The 20,553-nt window shown below is 37.7% G+C and overlaps 1 protein-coding gene across 3 annotated transcripts in view; it reads right to left on the minus strand.

Moving 5' to 3' along the window:
• Positions 1-20,553, minus strand: part of SPATS2L (spermatogenesis associated serine rich 2 like) — a 169,436-nt gene that overhangs the window by 40,285 nt on the left and 108,598 nt on the right. For all 3 annotated transcript variants that reach the window (XM_060016346.1, XM_060016347.1, XM_060016345.1), the window contains 2 exons: positions 17,718-17,767; positions 14,762-15,008 (listed from right to left, as the gene is read on the minus strand). In XM_060016346.1, coding sequence (XP_059872329.1) covers positions 14,762-15,008; positions 17,718-17,767 — 297 coding nt within the window. The remainder of the gene's footprint in view (positions 1-14,761; positions 15,009-17,717; positions 17,768-20,553) is intronic.

Below are 20,553 nucleotides of genomic sequence, written 5' to 3' on the forward strand. Positions count from 1 at the left end.
GAGCAACTAGGCCCGTGAGCCGCAATTACTGAGCCTGCGCATCTGGAGCCTGTGCTCTGCAACAAGAGAGGCCGCGATAGTGAGAGGCCCGCGCACCGCGATGAAGAGTGGCCCCCGCTTGCCACAACTAGAGAAAGCCCTCACACAGAAACGAAAACCCAACACAGCAAAAATAAATAAATTAATTAATAAACTCCTACCCCCAACATCTTCTTTAAAAAAAATATATATATATGTATATATATATATATATTCCTTTGATAATTAAAAAAATATTGATCACATGTCAAAATGATTTTGGGTATGTTGTTAGATAAGATATATTACTCAATTTGATTCACCAGCTTCTTTTTACTTTTTTAATGTGTCTACTAGAAAATTTTAAATTACATATATAGCTCACATTACATTTCTATTGAAAAGCACTAATATACACCAAAAGAAGCACAAGATTGTTGGTCTCTCTAGACTAAGAGGGTATTGATTTTAGTGCAACCTTAAAATATCCTCTGCAATTTCTACATGAGAAAAGTAGAGACAGTGATGTATTATCTTGTTCATCATTACATGCTTGGTGCCTTGTGAGTACATTATGAATACTGAATGGATGCATGAATGATTGAATCAGCATTACTTTGGTACTGTGCATGCCTGGGGCCTTTCCAATTACAGGGAGCCTAGTTTGATGTGAGTCTCTGGTTGTGTCTTTATCCTACAGTCATCAAATACTTGAACCAAAGTAGCTACATCTTGGAAAGAAAAGTTCTCTCTGGAAACACCCAATCTGCCCAGATTTCAATAAAAATTATATACATTTTAATTTAATCCTTGTCCATGTATTTAAAAAATTGCTCCTAGAAGCTTATGTGTTTCTGAATCTATTACCTAAGCCTTCCTTTTATTAAAAATACTTATCAGATCCCAATATTTACATAACTTCTTGAGTATGGTTCTGGTTTCTGATTCAATTTAACTCCACAGACCTGTGCCCACTCACTATGTGCTTGCCTTGGCTAATTCACAGGAGTTAAATGGGACATAGTCTCTCTGCCCTTAACGACTAGTATATAAAATTGAAAAAGTAATATAAGACTCCAGCATGATAAATCTGAGTTGACCTTTCCCCACTGTACTGTCCTGGCACCTTTGTTGAAGATCAATTGACTGTATACATGGTATTCTATTTCTGAACTCTATTCTATTCCACTGATCTAACTGTTTCTCCTCACCCCGATACCACACTACCTTATTTACTAATTACTATATAATGAGTCTTAATATCAGGTAATGCATGTCCTCCAACTTTGCTCTTCTTTTTCAAGACTGTTTCAAGATCTTAGGCCCTTTGCATTTCAATATGTGTATTTCTACAAAAAAAGTCTGATGAGATTTTGACTGGTTTGCATTGAATCTATAAATCAATTTAGAGATAACTGGTTTCTTAACAATCTTGCATCTTTTGATCACTGAACATGATATATCTTCCCTTTTTTTTAGGTTTTCTTTAATTTGTCTCAGCATTGTTTTATAGTTTTTAGTGTCTTGTGCATCTTTAGTTAAATTTATTCCTAGGTATTTTAGATGACATGCAAAATGTCACTGTATATAATTTTTTTTAAATTTCATTTCCCAACTGCTGGTTGCTAGAATACAAAAACACAAATTAACTTTTTATATATTTAAGCTTGTACCTAAAACACCTTGCTACTTTCCTTATTAGTTTTTTGTTTTGTTTTGTTTTGTAGCTTTCTTAAAATTTTCTACATGGGCAATAATGACATCTGTAAATGAAGTTTAATTTCTTCCTTTCAAGTGTTTCCTTGTCTTATTGGACTGGTTAGGAATCCTAGTACAATGTAGAATAATCATCCTTGCATTGTTCTTGATCTTAGGAAAACTACATTCAATATTTTATTATCAAGTATTATATTAGCTGTATAGTATATTTTTCATATGTTTATCGGTAAATTCTCTTATATTCTGGGAGTTTTTATTTTGTCAAGTGATTTGAGATGATCATGCTGTTGTTTTCTTTGATTTTGTTAATGCAGTAAATTACACTGATTGGTTTTTAAATGCTAAATTAATGTTGCATTCCTGGAAAAAAGTACCCTGGTCATGGTGTATTATCTTGGGTTTAAATATTGCTTACTTCAGTTTGCTAATATTTTGTTGAGGATTTTGCTCTTTTACTCATGAGCAATATGGTTCCTAAATTTTTCTTGTAATGATTTTTGTCAGGTTTTGATAAGGTTATGCTGGTCTCATTAAAAGAGTTGAAAAGTGCTCCCTTCCTTCTATTTCTAAACTATTTCAGAAAATAAAAATATGTTTAAGATTGCTATTATTTCTTTCTAAAATGTTTTTAAGAGTTCACTGGTGAAGCAATCTGGGCCTGGAATTTTAATTACCAATTGCTTTGACAGGTTTCGGGCTATTCAAATGTTCTATTTCTTACGTATATTTTAGTAATTCATATTTTTTAAGAAATTTGTCCATTTCACCTTTTGGCATAAAGTTGCTTATAATATCCTGTTTGTTGTTAGTCTTTAAATGAACGAGGGGTCAGGGTCAATTTCATTACCGATATTGGTAATTGGGTTATTGTATTTTCATTACGATGTAGTTCAAAATATTTTCTAGTATCTCTTGTGAATTTTTTCTTTGACCAATGGATTATTTATTTATTTTTATTTATTTATTTTGGCCGCACCATGTAGCTTGCGGGATCTTAGTTCCCTGACCAGGGATTGAACCTGGGCCCTCAGCAATGAAAGCGGGAGTCCTAAGCAATGGACTGCCAGGGAATTCCTGACCAATGAATTATTTAGAAGGCTGATTAACTTCTGAATTTTTGGAAATTTTCTAGATATCTTATTGCTATTAATTGTTAATTTACTTCTATTTTTGGTCAAAGAGCATACTCTAAAGATTTCAAAACTTAACTTTTGTTTTGACACTTATTTTATGGTCCAGTGATTGGTCTATTTTGGTGAAAATGCCATGTGCTCTTGAAGTTGTTGGGTGTAGTGTACTACAAATGTCAATTAGGTCAAGTTGGTTGATAATATTGTTCAAATCTTTTACACTGTTACTGATTTTTAATATACTTGCTCTATCAGTTGCTAAGAAAATGGTGATAAAACCCATAACTATTGTGGATTTGTCTCTTTCTTTAGTTCTATCAATTGCTGCTTCATGGGTCTGGAAGCTTTGTTGTTAGGTGCATGTAAAGTTAGGGTTGTTATGTCTTCTTAAGGAATTGATCAATTTATTATTATGAAAAGATCCTAATTATCTCTGGTAATATTCCTTGTATTGAAATCTTCTTTGGCGTTAATATAGCCTCACCAAGTTTATTATGCTTACCTTTTGGATAGTATATCTTTTCCTTTCTCCTTTAACTTTAGGCCTGTCTCTCTTTCTATGTAAAGTGCATCTCTTGTAATCAGCATATAGTTGGGTCTTGCTATTTTATCCAGGCTGTCAATCTCTGCTTTTTAATTCGAATTTTTAGTCCATCTCCATTTAATGTAATTTTTGATATTATTGGGTTATGTTTACCATTTTGAGTTGTGTCTACTCTTTATCTCTTTGATCTTTTTCCTTACTTCTTTTAGGTGAATTTGTTTTCAAGTAATAGTTTTATCTTTTTTTGTGATACTTCTTCATTCTTTGTCTTTAGAGACTGTTCCAAGGATTACAGTATATATCATTAATTTATTACAGTGTCCTTTGAATCAATATTATACTGCCTCATGTATAAGGTAACAACCATACAATAGTATAATTCCACTTACCCACTCCTGTCAATTGTATATTTATAGTCATATATTTTACCTCTAAATTTGTTGTAAACCTCACAATACATTGTTATTGTTTTTGCTTTACACAGTCAATTGTTTTTTTAAAAAAAATAAGAGAAAAAAAACCTTTTCTTTTTATCCATATATTTACCATTTTCAGTATTTTTCATTTCTTCCAGCAGATTCAAATTTCAATCTGGTATCATTTACTTTCAGCCTAAAGAATATCTTTCAGCTTGTTTTGTAGTGCAAGTCTGCTGGTGATGAATTCTTTCAGCTTTTGTTTATCTGAAATTATCTTAGCTTTACTGTCCTTTTTGAAGGATATTTTCACTAGATATAAAATTCCGTATTGGCAGTTATTCCCATTACATTACAGATTTCATTCTAGAGCTTTCTGGCCCATATTGTTTCTGATGAGAAGTCAACCTTTATTCTTTTTGTTGTTTCCTGTTTGCAATGTGTGTTTTTTTCCCCTGGCTGCTTTTAAGATTTTTGTCTTCACTTTTGACTTTCAGCAGTTTGACTATGATATGCTTTGGTGTGATTTTCTATCATTTACTCTGCTTGGATTTTGCTGAGCTTTTTGGATATGTGGGTGGTTGTTTTATGCTGAGTTTGTAAAAACTGTGGCCATTGTTTCTTCATAAGCGCCCTCCCTCCATTCTCTTCTTTTTCTCTTCTGAGATTCCTATTGCATATCTGTGAGACTGCTTGATACTGCCCCTTAAGTCACCGAGGCTCTGCTTTTTGTTGCTGTTTTGTCTTTTCTTTTAATATTTTTCTCTGTTCTTCAGTTTGTTTATTTTTGTTTTTAATTAATTAATCTTAGTTCCCCGACCAGGGATCGAACCCATGCCCCATGCAGTGGAAGCGTGGAGTCTTAACCACTGGTCCCTGTTCTTCAGTTTGGATGATTTCTTCTGACCTGTCTTCAAGTTCACTGATCCTTTAGTCTTTATTGTCCAAACTGCTGCCAAAGGCATCTGATGACTTTAAAAAAAAATTCAGTTATTGTACTTTTTAGTTCTAGGATTTCCATTTTATTCTTTTTATCTCTCCTAAAATTCTCCTCTCTTCACCTTTTTTTGGTAAAATTTTAAAATCCTTATTTATAATCCTTATCTGCTGATTCCAACATCTGGGTTGTCTATGGGTCTGCTTCTAATGACTAATCTTTTCCTTTACTATAGGTCACATTTTCTTCTTCCCATGTCTAGTAATTTTTTAAACTGGATACTGAATACTGTGAATGACACATTGAGAAACACTGGATTTTGTTATTTTCCTCTAAAGAGTTTTGTATTTTGTTCTAATAAGTCATTAAAATACCAGCATATCACTCTCTGCTCCCCCCACCCTGCCTTTTGCCTTGAAGACAAATGTTAGGCATCTTATAAAACAAGCTGGACTGGAAGTAGGTAAGGGGATAGTAGACTGTTCTTTAAAATACCTTTATTTAATTACCCTGTTTTATATTTCTTTTCTTAAGTTTGCCCCCCATCCTATCTGCTGACTCCAAATGCAGAGTTTCCCCATTTTCTGACAGGCAGTCAGCCTCCTCCCTCCCAAAGCTCTCTCCCTCTGAATTCTATGCTGCAGTTTCCCATACTCTGCTTCATCAGTCAATCCTCTTCCACCTACTTTCCTTCCTCTAGAAATTGAGGCCCTCTTTTCCCTTTTCTTCATTATTGTGGATTTCTATATTTAAAAATCCTTTACTATAATTCAGTGGGGTTTATGATGAAGAAGATATAAATTTATGCCTTTCTTTTTCTTAAAAAATTCTTGATATGCTTTGCCAAATTATTTTCCAGTCACTTGGACCCACTGACATTCAGCTGTAATGCATGCAATTGTTCTCACACTTAACTCTTGCCAATACTGAGAACTATCAATTTTCCAGTTACTAAATCTCTGTATCAACTTACATATTGGACTTGTCCTTGACTTAATTTATTTTACAGAGCAAAACATGAACTGTGGTGGTTGTTTTTTGTTAACAGCACCAGAGAAAACAAATCTTCCTTTTGGGAGAAATATGTGAACTTAGATTCAAAGATTTTCATAATATATGTACAGCCATGTATGTGTTCAGATTTGAAAGTTTCTGAAAACTCCTTTTTCTCTTTAGCTTTTACTTTTTAGTGAAAGCCTCATGTACTTAAAAGTAGACTGAAGGAAGTATACGCAGAATTCAAATCTAAATTTAAAGGATGTCTTAAATACAGAGTAGTTCTAAAACAATTATTTTAACCCATTGAGTTTAGATGATTTCATAGTCTCCTATACAAATGTAATTTCAGTAAATCACATCATTTGATGACAATTAACTTAGTATTGTAAAATAGTTCTATCTAGAAAAAACCGATAAACAAAAAATAATTTTGTTGTTATAAAATAATGCCTAAAATTGCTAATATCTGTGTTACTTAAAGCATTACCATTCTCTTAAAAGTATCAATACTTAAGTGAATTCAATAGTGTTTTATAATAACCAATAATAAAGTAATTGGTAGTTCTTTAATCATTGATCTTAGTGTTCTTAAGTACTCACAAAAGAAAAAATGTAAATGGAAATTAAACGTCTCAAAAATGTTCCATCTTTCTACTAATCGGTTTTACAAATAAAAACAATGAGATTAGTGCAATCTTTCTGGACAGCAATATATTAAGCACTTAAAAAATATCCATACCCTTTGAGCCCAATAATTCCACTTCTAAGAAAATATGCCAAGGAAATAATCATGATTGTTCATAAAGATTTATATACAAGAAATGTTTGCTATAGCATTGCTTATAATAGCAAACAAATGGAAACAATGCACATGGACAACAGTTTGGGAATAATTAAAATAAACATGGCAAATTGCAGCCATTAAGGTCATGTTTTTAAAGAACATACAATGATGAGGTAATGTTTGTAATGTCATGTTAAATAAAAAGCAGAATATAAAAGTTCACCCGCTACGTAATATTTGTAAAAACAACCCCTATACATCTGTGCATTTAAAACATTCTGAAATAAAATTTTACGGTGTTTTTTTCTGAGAGGTAGGATATTTTTCCCCTTAAACCTTACTGTATTTTTCATATCTCTCCAATTAATATAAATGCCTTTTAAAAACCAGAAATACAAAATCCATAATTATCTTTAAAAAGCAGCACAGAAACTTAAACTTTTTAATTAACCTACACTTATCCACATATTTTATCATTAATAATTCAAAACAACCAGGAAAAAGGCTTGTTTGAGTTTCTATCATGTGCAGTTATTGTTCTAGACGCCAAAAACACAACAGTAGTAAAAGACATTTGTGGTTCCCATCTTTATAGAACTTGCAGTCTCATAGGAAGACATAAATCAAACCACCACACAAACAAATGTAGAATTACAGCTGTGTTAAGTGTTATGAAAGAAAAGTACACAGTATATGAAATCCTCAATTGGAGTATTTGACTTAGGGATATCAAGAATGAATTCTCCATGGAAGTAACAACTAAGCTCACCTGAAATTACATGAAAAACTAATCAGATGAGGAGGGCATTCCAGGCAAAGACAGTATTTGAGGCAGTTATCAAGTTATTGTCTCTCAACTCCAAATCCACTCTTCTTTGCCCTACTTTGTGATACTGGAGCTGGACGCTGTAAACAATTCTGTTTTGCCAACTGGCAGAACGTTAGCTTTGTCGGTAGAGGGCAACAAAGGGGTCGCACAAGGCGATGAAGACAGAAATACACTTCCCATCTAGGTTCTGGTCCTTCATTATTATTATTATTCACCACAGGAGCCAGCAGCCATGCAGAGGAGCTCCAGCTGCACTCTCATGCCACGTTCTCTGGCTCCCCAGCCCTGATAGTGGCTTTGAGCAGTTCCAGTCTATCTACACCCTATGGCAATGGTGGGCTTCTTCTACAGAACAGCTTGGGCCAGGCCCTATGCCAAGATTTCTTGCCACCGCGAGGCGGCATGCATGTTCCTCTGGGTAGCCACACACCTTGTTTGATGAGGTCAGTCTCAGTTTTAGACTGGGGGACTCTCCCAGTCCTAGTTCCTTTATTGTCCAGTCTTCCTGGAGATAGTAACTGCTCTCTTGACACGTCTAGACCCCTGAGACTCCTTACTTACCCCTTTTAGTAGTTAGCCACCTCCTACAGTTTTAGTTAGCAGTTCTTCCTATTACATTCCTCCCATCCAAATAACTGGTGTGGCTTCTCTCTCCTGACTTGAACCTGACTGTTATACACGGCCAGTACGTGGGACTAAGAGGACACCAGTACGGCTGAAGCAGAGAACAAGAATGGACATGCTGTGCATTGAGGCAGGAACGGGACACAGGGGCCAGAATATGCTGGGCTTGCAGGCGAGGGTAAGACTCTTGGCCTTTATCTTAAGAGTTCAAATATGTGTCATCTGAAAAGATTACAGGATAGAGAATGATTTAGAGGGGAACAGAGTGAATGCCAGGAGATGAATGAGTGGACATTTAGAGCAGCAGAGGCAAGAAAGGATGGTTTTGATGGGAAGGTAGAGGTAGAGACAGTGAGAAATGGATGGATTCCAGGAATATTTGAAAAGGAGAATCAACAGAACTTGGTGATGAGGAAGATGTCATGACTGATGCCTGGATTTCTGGCTTGCAGAATGGATGGACAGTACACTAAGATCAGGAACAATAAAAGAAAGCTAAGGCTGGGAAGGGAGATCAGGAGTTTGTTATGAGCATGTTGTTAAAGTGCTTTGAAATCTCAAAGTGAAAATGTCAAGTAAGAGTCTGAGTTCAGAGAGTAGCCTCGACTGGGATGATGAGTTTGTGAGCCAGTGTACATAATTAAGGCTAGGGTATGGCTGAAATGATCTACAAAAAGAGTATAGCTCTATATGAGAAAGGATTTGGAACTAACCCAGCCTTGATGAGACTCAACAATTAACAGCCAGTAAGAGAAGACTTAGAGGTAAACTTGGTGGGAGCAATTTCCTTGGACTAATGGGGCTGTAAGCCATAGGATAGGTTGATAAGTGAGAAAGAGGTAAAGGAATGGAGACCGTGAGTAAAGACAACTCTTTTAAGATGTCACAGAATAACGGTCCAGTGATGAAGCCCCAAGAAAAGTCTTCACATTACAATTATTGTGCACCTTAATTTGCATTTTTCATCATTCTTCTATCTCTACATGACAGGCTAATTAACAGAAATTCAGAGGAACCAATAACTTTGGAACAGAGACCAAAACAGGTTTATTCAGAAGACATAATGTCAGTCAGTTCTGCCTTTTCGTAACTTCTTTATCGAATACAGATAGACTTTATTATTTCATTCATGTTCTATAAGACTTGATCAGCTCAGAGGGCATAAAAGCTGGAAACTTTCTAATTGGAAGCCAATCTTTTAGTTTAATTTACATTGTCTTTACAAGGTCTCATACGTCATTAATACTTTTACAGGTTTATTTACATTAAAAGATAATAGATAACAAAGTCGCTGGATTAATAAGCTGTCAATGACACAAGGTAGGCATGTTAACTTGATTTGTTTTGCAGACTTATTTCTCTGAAAAACAGGCTTAATTCTCATAGCATTTTGATAGAACCATTTAGATCTTTGTTCAAAATTAAGAAAAAAAAGGGAAGGCCTTTTATTCTTCGCAAGGAGTGCATTCCATTTAATTAAGTCTATTTTTAACTGAAAACTGCCGTAACAAGGTCTGAGTGGGAAGTTACGAAGGTATCAGCTATTCAGAGATGAGTAGGTTTGTGGTTTTGCTGTAAGGATGTAGCAAAAGTAGTTTTCAAATGAGAAAGAGAAGGGAGAGGGCTCTGGATTTCGCTGTACCTAGGTAACAGAAAAACACCCGAGGGGTTTTCATATCCTGTGTCCTCACGTCGATACATCCTATGTCTGTCTCCATCTCTTTCTGCTTTATCACACACACAGAAAGGAAGCAGAGGCCTAAGCCACTGAAAACACAATGTAAGGCCACCCCTAATACTACCTGAACAGTTCAGACACAGTGCTGCTGGAAGCAGGTGTTGAGACTGGACAACGCACAACTACAAACAAGAGTTAACACCAAGGATCTGATGCCAAAATAATAGAGTGAGAATAATGATAAATGTGCTCTAAAATATAAGCTTTAAAACGCCTGTTCACATGACAGTACTTAATGTCAGCTATATATACGAATAAAGTACTATATCTTTAATTAAAAACCGATGGTTATAACTCTACAAGGGCTTCACCTAAAATAATCCTTAATTAAAGTTTAAATAAAACATTGGCTGTTCAGACCAAGATAGCTTGATGTGACAGAATGTGAACAGGGGCATCCTCAGCCTCAATGTCTCAGCATCCACATCTCCTCTTCATCCACTCATGTCACGTATGGCCTTATCCGCGGTTGCTACCCACACTTCCCTTCCTGCCCCAGTCTCTCTCCTACTTGCTGGCTTCACAACATTTACTATAATCTATAATCATTCAGCTGTATTCTGCTTTACTGTGCATCTCTCCAAGAGGGCAAAACCTTTTTAATTTTGTTTACTTCTTCTAGAAGAATTCCTGGCGCATGTTAGATGCTTAAAACATTTCCTGGATAGATAAAGAAATGATTTGAGGGTTTACTTTGTGCCAGATGCTGTGCTGATCACTTCATGTATCTCATTTACCGCTCACCACAATCTTGTAAAGTAGAATATTTTGCAAGTGAAGATAAAAACACAGAGCGGTTAGCTTGTCCAGGGTCACACACCTAGTAAGTGACAAGGCCAATATTTGAATCCAAACATGTTTAATGCTAAAGCCCTGGTTCTTAGCTATGATATTATGTTGCTTCCATCTCAGAGCTGGCACGGCTGAGATCCTGGAATATACACGTTTGGCTTTTCTATTAAAGTTCTCGGCAAGCTGCTTTCTTCTTGTTGATCTTTTCTAATCCTCTGGTCCAATATAGGGTTTAGAAAAGCAGGGGAAATAATCTTGTAGCTAGGGCCAACAACAGCATTAAAAAATCTGCCTGGAAATCCTGTAGGGAACCTCACACCATAAAAATATTGTAAAACAGTCTGTTGTTGTTGTTGCTTTTTAATAAGAAGCACAAATGAAGGACAAGCAGCCAACATTCTAAAACAACAGGACCCTTTCTCTCACATTTGGTTCAGTTCACCTAGAGAATGAGAAAGCAGTTCTGTGCCAGAGGCATGCCAAACACAGAATCTGCACTGCAAAGGTAAAACGATGGAGCTGCTCCTGTCCTCCAATACAGGGCAGACTGCGAAGTCTGGTTTGTGGAGGTCAGTGAACACTGCATGGGGCCTTCTGTTTGAGACAAGTAACAGGTAACAGAAGAGCTGGCTTCCCAGGATGCTTGACAAGATGAGAGGATATAAAGGAAGCCTGCTGGGAAGAGAAGCTGAAGACAAGGAAAGCCCCGCCCCCAAGTTTATCTCAATGGAGCCAGTTGGTGGCCCATAATCCTGCTCCTTTCCTATTGGATGGGAATTGTGTCCAGAGGGAGAAAGACAACACAGGAATCTGAATTCCTGTTCTGGCCCCTACGGCGATAAGCGCCTGTACATTTCAGCAATCTGAGCCCTAAGAAAAGTAGTGCAGGAGCAACATTTAAGATAACTGAACCCTAAGGGTATAATGTGCTTTAGTCATTTAGATGGAGCCTTAGAAATAAAAGTAATCCTTGGCATTACATTTGGTAAAACTAAATCTTGATCTACTCCTTGTCTGAGTTTGTACTTGGACGCAGATGATCTTGATCGGATTATGTAAAAGATCTAATTTGAGCTGTTATTAAAAATTCTGAAATACAGAAAAAACTACTCCAAGGCTTAAAAAAGTAATTTTGTACTAAGTTTAAATCAAACTCCCCAACTTCAAAGCTATATGCTGACATGCAGTGTTGTCCCACTCGACAGTACTATATTTACAGCCTGAAATGATGATGCTTTGGGTGGTTATGTTTCATGTGGGAAGTCACACTAACACCCTGGAACCACCTGCATATATCTTAAAGTTAACTTTTCTCCTACCAGAAAATGATCCTTTTAAAACTTTTAAAAAGAGAGATCTTGAATGTCAAGGTGTTATAAAAAGATAAAACATGCATTCCACATGTTCACAGCCTGCTGCCCAGCTGGGCATTCAGAACAGGCTTTCCTGAGGCAGTTTCATTATTGGAAAGCTTGATAAATGCTCCACCACTAGCAGACTGGAGATTTCTTTTATGCTCATACTTCGAACTCACTCAAGTACAGAATACCATTATCTAGCTTTGTTACGATTACTTTTTCCTAATTTTTCAATTATGCATCTTTTGGGAGTAAGGGAGCCTGTGGTTTTAGCAATAACTCTCTAACATGTGCATAAAATTGCATCCATTTGAGTCAGGCTTTTGCTAACCAAAGAGAGTTACCCCCGGGTGTGGGTCTTCTCAGTTTCTCGACCCAAGGGCCTTGGTTTCCTCAGCTATAAAGTGAGGGGAGTAAGGAATCGTTCCCATCCTTTTCAGTTCCAAAGGTCTACTCAAAATGGGGTGTGGAATGCCCAAGACCCAACACTCATCTGTGAACTATCTAGCAGAGGTCTCAGGATTTCTGACAGACTGAATAAGCATTTCAGAGTCATTTGACAGTTTGGCATCAACTTCCCGATGAACCTTCATTATCTTTGGGAAGGAAAACTTAACTAGTTATAAACTCATTTTAAAATTTATGATCACAATAAGTGAGCTGCTGATGAATGGTCAACCAGGAGGATTCCCTGCCTTTTGCAAAAACATCTAATAACCTTCCATTATCATCATTTTATTCTTTAACAGAAAAATTTACATGAGTGATAGATTTGTATTATTAATTACTAACAAATAATACTGACATACCTCAATGCCTTCATGCTAAGCTTATAAAACCAAAGGGATATTGGGATGGCTCTTTGTGCAATAAAGTATTCTTTGCCAAAAGTTTCATGATAGGGTTCACAAAAGCCCCCTGGTACAGAGAACTCGTCGGATGGGTACTTAACTTTCAAGGTAGCTATCCACCGTGAAGTGAAGCGATTCACTACTGCATTTGCTCTAATGTCATATACTTGATAGAGTTACTGAAATTGCTTTAGGAAGAAGGTATAAATTATAAGTAAATGAACAACTATATGTGCTGCGCTTTTAGTGTATGATTGATATCACAACAGCAACTTGAGTAATTAGCTTTTGAAATAATTGGTGTGAAGGCAAATCACAAGCAAAGTTGGGAATGTGCCACTCGATTATTTAATGTCTTTCTCCTGCCCAGACTATAAACCAAAACATTCTCAAAATTGTAGGCAGAGGAAAAGCTGAATGAAAAGATTACTGGAAAATCCAGATTCTAAATAGAAGTAGGTGATTTTCGTTGTTTGTTTTTAAGAAATCCTTGTGTAGTAAGGATTATCTGAATTATAGCACTATTAATAGTGTTGTTAGGTAATGTGTTTATGGAAGAAAATTAGAGCTTTGTGAACAATTAAAAAACTTCCTAGTGTGTTATTTAATGCTTCCTCATGGTATCCCTGATTCAATACTGGTTACTATGTGATTTTCTGTTTGTACTTGTCTTTTCTGCTAGACTAAACTCTTCTCAGGTAGGGCCCCTGTCTTATTCATCCTTGGTCTATCTTAGGAGGCATTTTGAAAAACAGGGCACTTTTAAAATTTATCTAAATGATTGCGTATGGGTGGGTGTTGGGGGCAGGATGCTAAATGACTTACAATCACAGGAATCCCACACAACGAAGAACTGCCCTGTAACCTGAACTTTCTCACATCCTCCTAGACACATGACATGTAAACCCAAGTATTTTTTGTACAGTTTTCCTATGGACTTCCAAGGTTTACTTGGATTTCTAGGGTTCAACTACTGTGGAAATTAAGAGAAAATTGGACTCTTTGGTGTTCAGAACTTTACCAAGAGCTTTTCACCATTTGGAAAATCCCGTGGCCAATCACATGGGCAGTCACATTATTTGAGTTGACAATCAGCACTTGTCAGTCTGTATTTGTAGCAGCTGCATTCACAGTGATCCCATGTCTACATAAAAATATACTTATTCAGTTCTTACTTCACATATCACATATAAATAAAGAGTGTTCACGTTACCCAGTTGAGTACTGTCTCCCTTCTTTTAAGTGCAAAGTGATTCATTATAATTGGGTGTGAACGTCTGGCCATTTTATTAGGCCTTCTATTTTAGTTGTTCTTGAACTTCTTATGTTTTTATATTATTGACATTTTGTTTCTAGGTAGAGTATATTATCTACGAATTTTATTTTAGTATTTGATATAAAAATGGAGCATCGGGTCAGACAGTATTGAAGACCACTGATCCAGTAGATTCCTGTACAGCTGCCTTATGTTGCAGAAAAGAAATGGGACACTAGAGATGAAATGATGCCCCCAAGGTCATACAGTTGATTAAGTAGCCTTTTGTCAAGTAATGAATGTATAGCTATAGCACAAGTAATTAACATTCCAGATTCTAACACCCTGGGATATATATTCTATCACATAATACAAAATACCAGGAGTTAAAATAACTTGGCCTACCCTTTAATAACATTTCCTTTGGTCACCAATTATCCCTCCCTTATCCCAGCAAAAGTGAAAAATTTCTTTAAACTGGAATTTCCTTTTTCCTGATGATCCCAATACAGACTAGAACTATATTTTTTAGTTAAAAAAACCCTCTGACTTAGTGCAGGGCTAGATTGCACACTTCTTCTCTAGCCTCGTCACCTTCCTCCCTGCCTCCACCATCCTGCGAGAAGACCGCTTGAATCTGTGGACACCATAAAAGAACAATCTTTCCCTTCCACCAACATCACCAGTAGCAATGACTGTCCCAGTGGGTCCCTTGGCATCCTTTTCTTCTATGTCTGCCTAAGCAACTTTACTTAAGGATAACTGACCTGTGACCCCACGGAGTGCCTTTGAAGGTTCCTCGAGTATTGAGATCTTTTTCTCACGGGGGGCAAGGGCTGGTTTTTCACTGGCAGAATCAGTGGATGAGCTGTCCTTCTCACAGCCGTTGACGTGGCCGTTCTGTATCTCTGGCGGTGGTGGCTGCACAGGTCCTGCTTCGGGCCTCTCTGCCTTGTCTTTAGCATCTTTGTTGCCTTGATGCTGCTTGGACTTGCTTCTTTTTCTCTTATTGTTCTAGAATGAGAAACAAATGAGAAGCTCACATCCTTGAAATAGAAGGTGAACCCCAGAGACCAAAATAAGATATGTTACCCTTTTTTTGTTTTCTGGCTCTTCTAATAGAATGGGTGAAAACGCCTATGTCTTTATTAACCACCCAAGTTAATGTAAATATCTTCTTTCCTACAATGAGCTGTATAAACTTGTACCTCGTAAGCATAGTAAACAAAAAGTTTTCTTTAAAAGGAAAAAAGCAGCAGGAAATGGCTTCAATAGCTGACACATTACTTGAGCACATTGAGTTGCTACATATCTGAATGGCCATACAGTAGAGTCTTGTGATAACTGCCCTGGAAGAACCTGAATTCAGCTATTGTGGTATTGGAGAAGAGGTCTCATTTCTTAAAGAGATGATGGACGGGGGTGGGGGGGTGGGGGTGGGGGTGGGGGTGGGGCGGGGGGGATCAGGGAGGACACTAAGGTTCTGATCCTCTTGAGGGGAGGAGAGGCAGGGGGAGGCCTGGTACAAAAGAGGCAGGGAAGTCCCTCTGAAAGGAGGAAGTAGAGTCAGATCCCCAAAGTCCAGGTTGGATCTAGGAAAAGGCACCAACCAACCAGGAGATCCCTGGATTGCTGTCACTGTCCAGGAATCATCCCCATGAATACTTAAGCTGGAGTGGACAACGGCTACAAAGGAACACCGAACCCACGTGGGTCCACCTGGATTCGCACTGTGCACCTGTATCTGGATCTCTCGGCTGCTACCTGAACGGCATTACGAGACTTCAGTTACATTTAGTTCAAAATAACGCAACCCTGCATTCTAGATAATTGAAAACTTTTAGACCTTGGTGCAAGCCTCAGCCAATGAGAACAGACATGGGGCCCATCAGGGCAGACCCTGTCCCGCCTGTTGCATCAGTGTCCCACCAGCTGAACATCAGCCCGGCTTTGTTCTTCAACACATTTGGAAAAAAAAATAAAAAGAAGGGCTTCCCTGGTGGCACAGCGGTTGAGAGTCCGCCTGTGATGCAGGGGACATGGGTTCGTGCCCCGGTCCAGGAAGATCCCACGTGCCACGGAGCGGCTGGGCCCGAGAGCCATGGCCGCTGAATCTGCGTGTCCGGAGTCTGTGCTCCGCAATGGGAGAGGCCACAACAGTGAGAGGTCCGTGTACCGCAAAAAAAATAATAAATAAATAAATTAATTAAATAAAAAGAAACAGTTTTCTCTTGATTCTCCACCCCACTCTCCTTCGTTTCCTTTGAAACCACAATCATGCCCCTGAGTAAGGGCTCCTCCAGGGGAGAGAAATGCACTGACTGGGTGAAGGAAGGCCCAGGGGCACTTATTCCCACACAAGCCCTGCGTCTCCTGGGCTGGGGAGACAGTTTTCCCACTGAACCTCTAAGAGGGAGGCTTAGTAATGAGTTGGGTCTGCAGCTGCCGTCTGCTCTGTTTTTCACATCAGAGAAATTTCATACCCAAACCACACATCTGAAATTCCTCCAGGTAAGTATAAATACTGCCTTTCAATCACCTGTAAATTGTCTTCATCTCACATAGAAGCCTGGGAAGCTATGATTAAAGATAAGCAGAGATTGTCAAAGGCGGTGGCATACAAAGATTTAAAAATTTTTTCATAATTCTTCCTATTCTCCATGAAGCTAGGAGGAGAAAAAGGAGGAACGGATCATTCTAGTAATTTCAGTAATCTCGGGATTTTATGAAAGCAATACTGCTTTCTTGTGTTTGTTTAAAACCTGTGCCACAGGCCTGCGATCTTCCCTCAGTGGGAAGGGTATATCCTGGGATTCCCAAAACACAAGGCCTCTCTGGGAATAGTGGGAATGGGTGGGGAAGTTACTTTGAAAAGAGAAGCAGACTTTTTGTGAAAGTCATGCAACAGGTTACAGGCCAAGAACAAGAAGGAAGCTGCGGGCTTCCCTGGTGGCGCAGTGGTTGAGAGTCCGCCTGCCAATGCAGGGGACACGGGTTTGTGCCCCGGTCCGGGAAGATCCCACATGCCGCGGAGTGGCTGGGCCTGTGAGCCATGGCCGCTGAGCCTGTGCGTCTGGAGCCTGTGCTCCACGGCGGGAGAGGCCACAGCAGTGAGAGGCCCGCATACTGCAAAAAGAAAATAAAAAAATAAAGAAGGAAGCTGCACCTCACTGGAGCTAGTGAGGGCTCCAGTGCTCCATGGTCACTCACAAGACCAGAAAGGCACGTTCTGGAGACAGAGGCCAGTGTGTGCGCTGCACACGGCACGTGTGCCCGTAAGTCGAGACTGTGTGACTAGACAAGAAAGCAAAATAACGTGAGAGGGGCAGAGTAAAATCTCCCCTCTGTTCTGTGAAAATATATTTAGGGCTTTTCAAGTATCTTTAAAACACTCCTTAATTTTTTCCTTTGTGCTACAGGATACGTTCAGGCAAGTTAACGTCTAGAATCCTTTGAATTCTCCGGTTGGGCTCGCCTTAATACTTAAAAAGAAAACTCTGGGATTTCAAAAGCACACCTGGTGGTTAAAAACACTTGAACAGAAAACAAGGGCATTAGTAGGGAGGGTGGCCGGTAATTTAAGAGAGTCGTGAATCTGGAAGCTTCCTGGGTGTACATATTAACATATATGAAAGAAGCACAAAATTGGCAGCCTTGTTAAAATGATAACAACCATGAAGATTCTGATGGAAGCTGCTAATTTACAATCAATATCAATCTTACCTTCTTTTTTCCTGTCATATTCCATTCTTTCAGAACTTGAATTGCACTGCCTAGACAAAGACAAAGAATCTTCAACATGCATTCACATAATAAAGCACCACACAAAATTCATCTCTGTCTTTCCATCTTGGTAGTGATTTTTTTTCCGGCTTTTTCATTTGTTTTGATACATCCTACCTTAATAAAAATGCCAGTTTCATTTTTTATTTCCAGATTTTCATTAAATTCACTGCATGATCTTGGTTTTATCAAAGTATTAAGCCCTACTACATGAAGCTTACTTTGTTTTATCATTATGTTGTCTTAGAGAAAATGAAATAGATCGAGAATTTTCTGATAGCTTCATTGCCATAGGTAGAATTAAAATTGTTCTGTTTGATATATGAATCAAAATACCTCTAATCTTCCAGGCTAAACATGAGATTTTGAATATTATTAACCATGTGAATCCTAACTTTTTGTTTGGCTATTCCTGCTCATTTTCTGCCTCTACTCATTATGTTCACAACCTGCAGGGTGATAAGGACAGACGATCTGATGTTAGCTTTGCTCTCATCACTGTGAATAGGGATGGGATGCAGTCTTTGCAAGGTTCCGCTTTGAAACAAAAGAAGCTCATCAAATAAGTTGAGTCCTAGGTTCTGTCAATGTCATTCACATGCATACGTGGCATTGCTCAGATGCAGAGGAAAAGCCTAACTTGATTAAATTAGAAAACATTTTAAAAGAAATGCTTAACCACTGGTCAGCTACACTATCTTCATGTAGTCTTAGTAAGTTCTTCACTCATTCCAACTGTGCTGGGGGTAATTTCAACAATCGGTTATTGGTAATGAGTAGACCAGTTGTTCTCATTTAAATAGGTGCTTCTAAAAGAGTAGCTCTTACATGTATCCTTTTAACAATTTTAGGCATTCTCATACAGTCTCATTATACTAATAGTTCTCTACAATGAGTGTGTTGGCTAAACAAAGATAAACTTCAGGCGGGTCGTTATAACAAATTTCAAATGAGTACGGTCCCAATTATTGAGTCTACTGTTACTGTTTGATAACCAGAAGGCCATAGTGTTTGGACTAATGTTCAGAAAGCCTAATTATTCCTATCCATTCACAGTTTCCAATTCAATGCCCCTCTTAGGCCTTTTGCGTTACATGTACTTGAAATAATAAGACTGCACTTAAAAGTAAGCTATAATTCAGTCTTTTTATTAACTGGGCTGGAGAATTAATGTTTCACAGTATTTTCCTTTTGAAGAACTTTAGGAAGTCACTTTCACTAGGTTACTTCGTAAGTCACACCAGTGGCTAATAATCATTAGGGTAGTTCTTACTTATAGCTCAACTTCAGTTTTCCAGATAAAATTAAATTTTAAAAAATGTTAAATACTGTTTTTTTAATCAGAGGGAGGAGGTGAGTTGCTTACTGCTTTCAACTGCAATATTCAATTATACATCTAATTTGCATATTTTGACATAAATTCTATTTGCAATTTGGACAACAAGCTTTTAGAGGGTAATTCTGAAGAAGAAATAACTATGTTTACAGACAATTTTGAAATTGTTGTCATTAAACTTTAATTATACTGAAACTGCTTGGAGTTCTTTGAGCCGCTTTTAGTGTGCCTCGTAAATGATTCTTAACAATTATTTCTGATTTTCAGTGATTTTTAAACAAGTTTTCTGACTGCTCCCCATCCAAAATGATATGAGGTTTCTCAGCAATCGACGAGTCTTTAAAAATGAGACCTCAATACCGACAAGGTGAAAATGTCAAGAAGGACAAGCATGGTGCTCTATTTAAATATGATCGGATTTGATGACAGTCCATCAGTTACTGAGTATCTGCGCATCTCATCAGGGGTCATTCTGTAATAAAAACTTTCATGATGGAGAACGTCGGGGCCTCAATCCAACTGAGGCTGGGGAGGCATGGGGATAATAACCTTTTTCCTTTCCTAAAGCTTTTTTCCATGTGAGTGATGTTGGCAAGTGAAACCTGAAAAGAGTTTATCTGAGCCAGGATACGCATGTTTCCCCCAATTTTTTCTTGAGATGAATTGCACTAAATGCTGCAAAGGTGGAGTAAAATTACATTCTCTGTATTTGTATCTGGTGAGTAAAGATTCTTGTACACGAAGCAGGAAAAACAGTCAGAAAAGTTATGCACCGTGGGTCTGCTTGCAGGTCTATTTTGAATGATAATCATTTTTAATTCAATTAGGACCCTAAACCCTGACTGCAGATATCAGAATGTGAGTGTGTTGCCTGGTTCCAAGACCTTGCCTGAAATGCAATTGTACTATATGTAGAAACTTAGGAAGATTATTCTACTCCTAGGAAAGTAAGTAAATCAAACCGTCCTTAACAAATAAAGTGTAACTAGGATAAACCCGAGGAATGTGCTGATAGGTCTTCCCTGACCTTTCGGTCAGATTATGTTTAGTTAGTCCATACTGACAAAACAGAAACTAATGCTGGGACAGAAGACATATGATAACTAAGGACAGGTATGAGATCTCTGTTTATAAATGGAACTTTAATTTGAGTAGGAGAGAAGACTTTCCCATAATTTATAGGAAATCTAAAGCAGTAGGTTATCCATTTCTAGAATAAATACATTCCTGAGACTTTAGATTCTATACCGTCACTGGCAATGGGCTGTCCAAAAAAACAATTTTTTTTTAGACAGCAAAAAGTTCTAGAGGTAGATAAGATGAACTGATATTCTGACTAAGTAGGTAATCTCAAAATCATAAACTAAGGATATTAAAGACTAAACCAGTCCTCTCAGGCTACATAAGCATCAAGTTCAAGGATTCCAGTCGTAAGGCCAA

The sequence above is a fragment of the Delphinus delphis genome, chromosome 7 (assembly GCF_949987515.2).
Source record: "Delphinus delphis chromosome 7, mDelDel1.2, whole genome shotgun sequence".
Taxonomy (NCBI): Eukaryota; Metazoa; Chordata; class Mammalia; order Artiodactyla; family Delphinidae; genus Delphinus; species Delphinus delphis.